At 36.0% G+C, this 11235-nt stretch overlaps 1 protein-coding gene across 2 annotated transcripts; it reads left to right on the top strand.

The window, feature by feature from the left end:
- The first annotated feature begins 6948 nt into the window (after nt 1-6948).
- Nucleotides 6949-10939, top strand: LOC126794034 (probable serine/threonine-protein kinase PBL21). Of its 2 annotated transcripts, none has more exons than XM_050520681.1 (7): nt 6949-7395; nt 7508-7543; nt 7702-7868; nt 8079-8268; nt 8640-9031; nt 9427-9768; nt 10687-10939. In XM_050520681.1, the coding sequence occupies exons 1-6, from the start codon at nt 7332-7334 to the stop codon at nt 9727-9729; spliced, it is 1152 nt and encodes a 383-aa protein (XP_050376638.1). In that variant the 5' UTR covers nt 6949-7331; the 3' UTR covers nt 9730-9768; nt 10687-10939. The 2 variants fall into 2 exon arrangements, with proteins under 2 accessions (XP_050376638.1, XP_050376637.1); XM_050520680.1 differs by having other exon boundaries at nt 6949-7413.
- Nucleotides 10940-11235: the final 296 nt, after the last annotated feature.

The raw sequence follows: 11235 nt of genomic DNA, 5'->3' as shown, positions 1-11235 counted from the left end.
AAATCAGTGCTTGTATAAATAGCCACCATCATTTCATTGTAAATCATCCATTCAAAACACAATCATCTCCCACTCTCAAAATTCTTAGTTTTTCTCTGGTGATAGAAAAATGTATTTTTCGAGTTCGTTGAGGGTTCTAGTTAGTAGTGCAACTTTCTAGAATTGTTTAGTCATTATATCCTGGGAGACAAGCGCTAAGCATCCATGCACCGGTAGAGGAGGCGTAAACGTTTAAAGGACAGTGTGGTATCACACACGTCTCGACTAGTTCTTCCATCACCAATCGTTCAATATTTTGGTCGAATTTCTTTCCATGTTCTTCGTTATTAAATTTACATAATTTAGTACTGCTTTATAATTATTTATAATTTAATTTATTAAATTATATATACAATATATCACTATTTCTCTAACATATTCCACAAATGCATCAGCCATCAAGTGGCAAGTGCAGTAAAGAAAGTTGTGTTTTCCAGAAGAAAATATCTGTAAGTTGACGACACTGGAGGCTAATATATATAGTTTAGAGCTTATTTGGATGGCAGACCCACTAGCCAAAGCACTAATGAGATATTGTTAGGGACATTCAAACCGCCCTTTTATATCAATCTGATTATAATCATGATAGACGTATTGGACATGCTCTTATAAATCAAGAATAAAGGAGATCCATGCTCTTTTACCAACTGTTAATCCCTTTGTTTTCCGAAATGAAGACGTCAAAAAATGTCATACAATATGGTGATCACCATCACACCAACTAAGTGGCATGAACTGTGACACTACGTAGTACGTACTAGTCCGATCCACTATAGAACTGATCCATGGCTCTCTCTCTCTCTCTAGAGCAAAGCTAAATATCATGGTATAATGTCCGCTAAGAAATCAAAAGATGATTTAAATATGCGTGTTTATCATAGTAGTCATACCATTATATATATAGTTTAATTCTGAAGAGCCTCGTCGTTTGGTCCTCCATTTCTGCACCACTTAAATTAGGGGTTTAGGAACCTTTTAATTTAATTCATGCACTTGACTATACTCACAATACCTTGTCACACAACAACCATATAAATACATAAAAATGTATATAATTGAGGCTTGAAGATAGTATTTGGTTTACTGGTGTTCAATAATACGACATATAATTGGCTCATCGATTCTAATATTTTAACAAAGAAAACGACCGTTGAGTGCTGCTGTTCTATTGGCTTTATGTGTTTCAATCAAAGGCTTACGTGCTAAACACTGCAAATCGATCACATTCTTTAACTAAGCATGTATCATGATCGAACGCAATCTCAAGTAAAGTCTGCACACACACACACACACACTAACACACTAATATTCGAAATTCAAATTCTCTGATACAAAAGATATGTGGTCAATCATACTGTCCTCTTTTGATGTTGAGTACCTGTTACTTTATAGTATTTGCTACAATATTAATATTGCTATATTTTAATTCAGAGAGACACATAGCGGAAGTTTTATATAAACGTACAAGAATTACTAATGTACTTATTATGTACATGATGTTCGTCCAAAAAGTCTGGGGACTTCGATCGGCTAGCTGAAATGTAGAAGCAATATTCGAACCCTTTGAAGCTTTTTAAATGTTGATGGCGGGCGCTGGAACAAAGTTGCTCATGGTGTGACTAGTAAGCTAGCAAGCTAGCTAGCTTTGAAGCTAACCCACATGTAATATATGCTCTCTATAATTTTCTGTAAAATGCTGTATTTCCAGTTTGAGAGTTGGGCTAACTTGTGCCTTGTACGTGGTACTCTTTCTTTGCATGTTTGCAAGGTCCCGAGTTTTGCATTGTGGCTAGCTAACCCGCATGTTTGCAAGGTTTGCATAATGAATTCTCAATACAAACCAGTTAGCTAGCTGAAGCCTGACGGGTTAGAATGATCGAAAAATTATCAGCTAGTAGGAAGGATCCACTCCGTTCCGGCCTATTCCTGAAAAGGGTTGTGACAAAAAATAACGAATGATTAATTTCAGTTCTGGATCGATGAACTACGGACAATGTATACAATGGAGCACCACTTCATGCACCTTCCTTTAATTCTTGACCTCTTTACTGAAGACCTAATTATTGAACTTATTATTAGCCGGAGAATATATCTCGTGTACTGATCGATGTGCTTTCCGGTGACCTACGGGCTAAAGCATGCATGCATGCAACACTTGTAATCACTTGAGCAGTTGAGCTGATATATATATATATATATATATATATATATATATATATATATATATATATATATATACAAAATTTCATCTAATTTGACAATGATTTGAGCTTTTAAAATTGAGATTTACACGAACGGTTCATGTTGAACAGTTTTAATTCATTCATTGATTTAATCTAATTTCAATACCTTAACGATGTCCGAATTAGATGAAATTTTATAGAGATGATCTTGAATAACATACCTAAATATTGAATCGCTTATGGTGAAAAATTTGACCGAAAAGTGTGCAAAAATTGGAACTTCACTATGTAATTTCAGAGTGAAGTTTCACTCTGGATAGAGACTGTCTATCTATATATATGTGTCTGTGTGTGTGTGTCGTTTCGCTGGATAGTTTGATCACTTAGATTATCAGCCTTGCACTACTAGCAAAAAAAAATCTCACACTGATTTTACTCACACTGATTATAATAAATCTGTGTGAGATACCAACTCACACAATTAACCGTGTGAAATGAGTATATGTGGACTCATACAAAATCTCTAGACTAACAATACACACAAAAATCAGTGTGATAAGAATATATACAAAAATCCGTGTGTATTGTGAAAAGAATACACACAAAATTTAGTGTGTAATAAGATTACACACAAAAATCAGTGTATGTTGTGATAAGAATACACACAAAATTCAGTGTGTATTGTGATAAGAATACACACAAAATTCAGTGTGTATTGTGATAAGAATACACACAAAATTCAGTGTGTATTGTGATAAGAATACACACAAAATTCAGTGTGATAAAATTACACACAAAAATCAGTGTGTGATAAGAATACACACAAAAATCAGTGTGTGTTGTGATAACACACACAAAAATCAGTGTGTTGTGAGAACACTACGACAAAACATGCTTTATGCCTCTCTTTATCTTTCTCACAACCCAACACAAATACATAATCTCTCACTCTCTCTTCAGTTCTATCTATTGGCCTCGTTTTTAGCAATTTCCCCAAATTCCTCCTCCCCCAATTTCAATCCCTCCCTCTTCCTCTGTTGACTTCTCATATCATTCTTTCTCTTCTCAACCACACAAGATGATGAGACGGCAGCAGTAGTAGAGCCACCATTAGGATCACCACTCCGGAATCTTCTAGAGCTTTCCTCTCTTTATCTTTCTCCCTCACAAACTCCCTGATTTTGTTGGTTCCCATATCTCACACCACAACCATCATTAAGAGCAGAGGAGGGTGATATTTCCTCAATAAATTCATATCGACTCCAGGTGTATTTTCTTTAACCCATATTGTTATTAGATCTCTGATCGATTTGTTATTAGATCATAATTTTTTTTGGTGTTGATGGATGGGTATTATCAGCTCTGATATTGTTTTTGTGTTCCTTGTTACCAGAAATTTTGCTCTATTCAAGATTTACCATAAACCAAAGAAGAGGGACAACGACATGAACAAGATCGAGATCCAAATCTACTGAGATGTATTGAGGCAAGAGGCAGGACATCAATTGCGTATATTGCTGTTTTTTTCTTCTTCCAAGATTCACAATTTGTAGAGGGGATAACTTGTTTGAGAGATTAGAAATGAAGTAAATTCATCACTGTATTTTTGAGATCGATTAGGCACGTATGAGAATGAGTTCTGGTGATTTCATTATGTGGATTTTGGAATATGATTTAAGGAATTATAAATTTATAAAAATTGTGCAAATTTTTTTTTGAATTCCGTCACTTTTTTTTGCACAGAAATTTGGGTGAAATGTGATGTTATTGCACACTCTATGAAATAGTAAAATGTATTTTCAACCCACACCGATTGAATTGTAGTTTTTCATTAACAGCAAGACCCGCAAATACAACTCACACGATGTGTATGATCCGTGTGTTATAAGCATTAGCCCCCCTCCAAACCGCACAGAAAATCAATCTGTATGCGCACGGTGGCTATTAGCTTTTTCACACAGTTATCCGTGTGAGATATTCTCATTACACACGGATTAAAATCAGTGTCAAAACTTAATTTGCTAGTAGTGTTGTGTCATAGGGTTGCATCTGCGATATTTGGTAATCAGTTTCCATGTTGGATTGGTATTACACTAGCCCTATTATTGTATTATATATATATAGTTCGGTAGAGGGTGAAGTTAAGGATCGGAAAACACAAGTGTATTAAACTAAAATATATGTTCAGCTCACAACTTCATTCTTATACTTGAAACTAAAATCAGAGTAAAACATAAAAAGATAGAACTTATCTTGCAATTTGCTCCATTGCGTCCTGCTTCTATAACTCCTTCATCAAATAGACAACGTCTTCTGCTAGCCACCAACCATAGCTTCTTTATGGATAGAACTTATGCTTAGATTACGGTGGTGGTAGCAGGGGGACAATGCCATCTATATATACAGGATTCAGTACCTCAAGTATCCTTCCATAAAGGATAGCTTTAGGCTTAAGTATCCTAATTAGATTCCGAATGTAATACAGCTTTGTATCTTCTAAGAGATTACGAATTGGTTCACTTACCATATTGAATCAATACACTGATTCAATATCAAACTAGTTTAGATTACATAAAGTTGTCCATGTTGAACTACGAGACATGTTTTGCATAGTTCATGTATTCTAGATTACAATTGCAGCATGTCCAATTATTTTCTAACAATTTCCCACTTGGACTGTTGCAATGATACATGAAACACAATGCACTGACAAACATGATGTCTACTCAACTTACTTGAGTGCGCGCCAGACAACAAAATGAAATCAGTAACCATTCACAATCGGATTAACCGATTAGGTATGACTGTATGAGTATTTTAAATTTCATTGATTCTTGTTGAGATTTATAAGTTGGATTTGCAATTACCATTCTTATTAAAATGAACAATAACATGTATATATAATATTTAAGGATATATAACATTATCTGATCGATCTGCATCTGCATTCATTGGATATATAACATTAACTGGATTTTAAGGATATATAACATTAACTGGATTTTAAGGATATATAAAAAAAATGAAGAATTAACTTTGAATCGAAGATTGATTGCATCTGCATCTCCTTTGACAGTTGAGGATCTCAGATACCTATTTATGGCCATAGAACCAGGGATCAGAATTCACCTTCATTTTTGTAGCTTCATTAGTATACTGCAGCTCGCTCAAAGTCTTGTCTTGAAGCAAAGTTTGGAGCTTAAATATATGAATACTAAGGCTAGGGTCATCATATGGAGCGAACTATTTTTGCATCAAGAAATTAGAGGAAAAAGCACAAAACCCTATTTTTGCAGATTTTTTTTCCATATGAAATATAATGGGCGCAAGCTATTAGAGATTTGGATTGGCATTGGGAGCATTGAACCATTATCAATGTGCAGTGCTATTGATCTGCATTTTTTTTAACATTACATAATTGGAGAACTAAATTTAACATTATTTTGTTATTTGCTTTTTGTACAAGATAATATTTTGTATCTTCTTATTTTGTTGTTAGCCGTAACTTGTTCAATGGAATACATAGTCTAAATGAAGAAGCAAATTTTCTATGTTAGTAGTTATGCGTTTAAGTTTTCAATTGTTATAAGAAGGGGATCAATGAGACATAAAATTATGCTTAATTATGCTATTTGCAGAAAATACAAATGAAAACTAAAAATTGTGCTTCATTAGGAGAGGAATGTGTGTTGTTTCTTGATGTTATGGTTGTTTTGTATTTTCTTATATTTTGTAATTCACCATAAAAAACTAATTAAGGGTGAATAACGTAGACGATGACAATTTAGCCAAGTTTTTTCCTAAATATTTTATGTTTTGCTAGCTAGCGTGGAAGCAACGCAACTTAAATTTTCAGTGAAAGATTGCGGGTACATTAAACATGTGTGGATGAATAGCTCGGCTTGCATAGTTTTTTTTTTTTAACTTCTATCAATTGGGGAATTAGTGTTGTGGTTCCTAGCTCATGCTGGGATTTCAAGGTAGTAGGTTGTTCTTGACCCAAGCCACGTACTTTGTTCGATTTCCTCCTCCATAGTACGTGTTGGTATAGAGTTTTGTGAATTATAAAACTCCCGACTTTAATGCATATCGAGTTATTTACTGAATCGATTAATGTTTTGTGACTCATTCGATACCTAACTCACTTGCATGCATTATAAACATCCAGTCAATCACTCACATTTGTATTACCGACATTGACATTAACTTGTAACGGTAAGTCACTGACCCTCCTAATTACCTTCGTCGACCACCGGTTGCTTTTGTCTAATTACACCCATTAACAAATTAATTGACCCCATTATCACCCACAGGTCCCACACTCCCACCCACAAACAAATAATTCCCGCGTGCATCCCACGCGCTGGAACGCGTTACGTCACACCCTCTGACGCACCGGAATCCTACGCCGGTCGGAAAAAAAGCGAATCGACTTCAAAATCCCAACACACTCTCTCCTCTCTCTGACAGTGTCATCCACCGTAAAACCCACAAACCCCCAGGGGCAATTGTGTAATACTTCCCCACAGCAGGCCGGAACGTTTAAATAGAAAAAAAAAAAGAGGGACCGATCGCGACTCGCAGAGAAAGAAACCATTAAATGCAAAAGCTTTCAGATTCACGGGCCTGAGAAAATTAAAATTAAATTCATTTTTTAATTTCCATAAATCCGAAAATTAAATTATATTTATTTCTGGGGAAGGGGCACCGATTCTTCTCTCTCACTCCGAATCTAGCGTGAGAACCTCCATTTTTCTCTGCTCTACGCGTTTAAATTTAACTGTCCCGATTCTGCCCTCGTATCATATAAAAGTTTTTGCTCAAGGGTAGTTTTATGTAAATTAAATTTTATAGTTGGTTCTATTAATGGTGTGTGCATCTTAATCCAAATCTAAGCCCAAAATATATTCCCATATTGGGTTTTTCTAATTTTTAATAGAAAAGTTTCTGGGGAGTTTTGGGGAGTCGGGACCTGGCGAAGGTTTCGCCGTCAAAATCTCTCCGGCGGCGGAGAGAGAGAGAGAGAGGAGACTGAAGCTGCTTTTAGGGTTTTTTGGTTGGGTTGGAATTTGAATTGGGAAATTAGATGAGTTCACGGAAGTTTGAGTTATGAGCTGCTTCGGGTGGTTCAGTTCTCGCCGGAAAGATGTCAGCAAGGTGGAGATTGATAACGGTACTGCTCGATCCTCAGGTCTGTCTGTCAGTTTGTGTCTGTGTTTGAGTTTGTGTTTCAGTTCCGAGTTTGTTAATGTTTGATTTGGCTGAATGTGGTTGACTAATTGCAGGTAGTGGGAGAGGAAGGGGACAGTTTGATGATAGTGGTAAGTTTTGTTTGGTTGGGTTGTGTAGTTGATTCTGGTTTTCGCTGTCAATTTTGGGGTTTTGACTAGTTTTGGTGGAAATGGTGTGTGCACATTGTGTGGAGTTTTGGAGGTTTTGTTTTATTGTTTAGGTGTTGAGTTGTGTTGTTAATGTGCAGAGAGTGGGAAGGGAAAAGGGAAGGGTGGCAACAGCGCACAAAAGAGTGTGGCACGGAGTTTTACTTTTCGCGAACTTGCAGCTGCCACTAAGGGGTTTAAGGAGGTGAACTTGATTGGGGAAGGGGGCTTTGGAAGGGTTTTCAAAGGTCGGCTTGAAGCAGGCCAGGTAATTGTGGCTTTTAGATTAGGCAAGTGATGTGTTGTGATGTATGCTGCGGCCTGCAGGTTATCAGTGAAAGTTTGAACAGTATTAAATAAACCAGGATTGGAATATTTGGTACACCCATTATGGATGAAAAGTGAACTCACTAGCTGTTTATTTGGATTATGTTGAATTCGATGTTGATGTGGCGCAGCTTTTGATTTCTGTGAGCAGGTTGTTGCAATCAAACAACTTAATCATGACGGTCTTCAAGGATTTCAGGAATTCATCGTGGAGGTTCTCATGTTAAGCCTACTACACCATACGAATCTTGTTACCTTGATAGGCTACTGTACTGATGGAGATCAAAGACTCTTAGTCTATGAGTACATGCCGAGGGGTAGCTTGGAAGATCATCTTTTTGGTATTTTTTTCTGATCAATTACTAAAGTACATCCATTTTACGTCGTCCAACTGATTTATTTAGTTATCATATAGTCCTTATTTTATAAAAATCTTTGCTACTTTAATATCTTAAGTGACAAATAACTATAGATTTGTTGGGAATATATGAATAATTAGACCAAAAGAATTGGCTGAGAGGAGGTTTAATTGAAGTTATTTCAATTGAGCATCATATAAGTAGCCTAGTATGTTGTTGCCTTTCAATTAAGCATGGTTTGGGGGAATATTGTAACATAAACATCAAAAGTTCCGTCACCTTTTTTTTTTTTTTTTTTCTGTACTGGTATACTTCCATTGTATGTGACCTAACATGTGTGGTATTAATGTCAGATCTGAATCCTGATCAAGAGCCACTTAGTTGGGATACTCGAATTAAGATAGCTGTTGGTGCAGCACGGGGCCTAGAATATCTCCACTGCAAAGCTAACCCACCAGTTATCTACCGTGACTTGAAATCAGCAAATATATTGTTGGATGATAATTTCAATCCGAAGCTTTCAGACTTTGGGCTTGCTAAACTTGGTCCTGTGGGAGATAACACCCATGTTTCAACCAGAGTTATGGGAACCTATGGATACTGTGCACCAGAATATGCTATGAGTGGCAAGTTGACTCTGAAATCTGATATATATAGCTTTGGTGTGGTTATGTTGGAGTTGATTACTGGCAAGAAGGCAATTGATAGTTCTAAGAAGCAAGGGGAACAGAACCTAGTAGCTTGGGTTAGTACACTTCATGTTTTCATTTTACTTGCAACTATTAATATGAATTTTACCTTTCTTTGGGATCTCCTACTACCCATATGGGATGATATAGTTACATTTTCTTTTACCTTAGTTTTTGTCTCCCCATATTTTGGTGGACTTATGTATGGTTGTCACATCATCCTAAGATTTAACAAAGCAGTAATATAAATAATACCTTATTTTTGTGTATGTGTGATTATTGTGAAGTTAATGCACTTTGTAGGGATATAATCCAATTATGACTTGTGTAATATGGAACCTTACTGAAGTCTCTCTTATCAGCTCAACTCTATTTTACCACTTTCTTCATAATAACTTCTTCTTCAGAATTGTTGTAAGCTCTTTTCACACCTTTGTGCTTGTAATTGCAGTCTCGTCCATTCTTAAAAGACCGAAGGAAGTTTGTCCAGTTAGTTGATCCCTTATTGCAAGGAAGCTTCCCTGTTCGTTGTTTGCATCATGCAGTTGCTATTACTGCCATGTGTCTTCAAGAACAACCGACTTTCCGCCCTCTTATCAGTGATATTGTTGTAGCACTTGAGTACCTGGCTTCGCAGAACAACAAACCGAGCAAATCTGGGGTTCATAGTCCTATTTCTTCATCACCATCGCAGCAGCACAGGGGTGCTTTTTCTCGGGATTCGGATTTCAGAATGAGTTCAACTTCTAGCTAGACGTTATTGGGAGCAACATGCTGAAACACTCTGATTGATGTAAGTTTCAAGATCACATGTCTAGGAGTCTACCATTATTGGGTCATCTATGGTTTACATATTTTTTTAATTGACATATCCATTATTAGGTATTACTATGAGAAACCATATAACGTGTCCATTACAGTAAAGATACATATGATGTTACTCCGTTGTTTGTATTATAATGAAACTCTCAAGAACTTTAAACAAAATAAGAAGGTAATAGGTTCTTAGTTTTGCAATAAGGAACATACATGGTGTGATTGGTGCCAATTACTTTTGCCTTTTCCTCATTGTGATTAATTTCTAAAGTTTGCTTGCATACAGCATGACTGACTAATGTCCAATTTAACATGAACGGAAATCCGAGCTGGCTCGTGCTCTCTATGTTGTGTCAGTAGTCACTATGTTATCCAAAATTTACTCAGATCATTTGAAGTTTTCGTGGCTTTAATGCCAAAATAACGAGCATGATTGTGTTGTAAGAACCCTCATTTTTCAGTTGATTACCAGTCTATCTAATGTTATATGTGGGAGATTCATCAGTTGTAGGACTGTGTGTCAGTGGTTTATTATACAAATGATTGCAGATGTGCTATCTGTAATTTTTCTAGAAATTCTGTTTACTTGTGACCTTTAAAGTTTTAAGTTTTTTAATGGATGGATTGTTTGATAGTGTAAAAGGCATGAAGATGTACAATCCATCGTTGTTCTAACAAATTTATGTTACGTGCTGTGACACTAATGTAACAGCAACATCTGTAACAAAATTTACTCGTCTTTTTTCTTTTCTTGTTTTGTCTCTGTCATCTCTCTCAATTCTATGATGAATGCTCATTTCTGTACAGTTGGTCTGCATATGAACTACTAATTACAAGAGCGAATTGTGATGTTTCTGCATAGTAACTTTAACATGTTCTGAATGTTTGATCGCAGGTTGCTAGCCTTGGTGAGACTTGGAAGGAAAGAAACACCTGATAACTTCCAGATACCAAATGTACACACATATGAAGAGTTGGTATGTAAATGCACATGTATGTATATATTTACACTTGGGTTTGGATATGTGGCTTTTTTGATGACTTATAATTCCTGTTCGTGTGGTTGTTTGAGTTAGAGAGCATCTTCTGTTGTAGCCAAACTTCATGTCAGTCAAAAGTACTGAGAAGTGAGATTTTTGTTTTCCATAGAGTACTGAAGTAATTTTGGAAATTGGGATCAGTGGTTCTTAATCCATGTCATGTTAGATTTATCAAAAATGGCAATATTATTTTATTTTTTGCCTTGTAGTGTAACATGACGTATCCAACATAAGAGTAAATTTTTATGAATCTATGATCGATTGGGATGATAGTGGAATGGGCAGTCACATTGTCAGTAGTAGTAGATCATTACACTTAAGAAAACTTTCTTCTTCGTCTTTTGACTCTTTTCTGTGTTCTTTCATCAAAGATGTAGAAAATGAGGATGGTTGTATGAGATAGA

Source organism: Argentina anserina, chromosome 5, assembly GCF_933775445.1.
Source record: "Argentina anserina chromosome 5, drPotAnse1.1, whole genome shotgun sequence".
Taxonomy (NCBI): domain Eukaryota; kingdom Viridiplantae; phylum Streptophyta; class Magnoliopsida; order Rosales; family Rosaceae; genus Argentina; species Argentina anserina.
The sequence above is the reverse complement of the archived record's forward strand: the minus strand, read 5'-3'. Positions and strand labels throughout refer to the sequence as shown.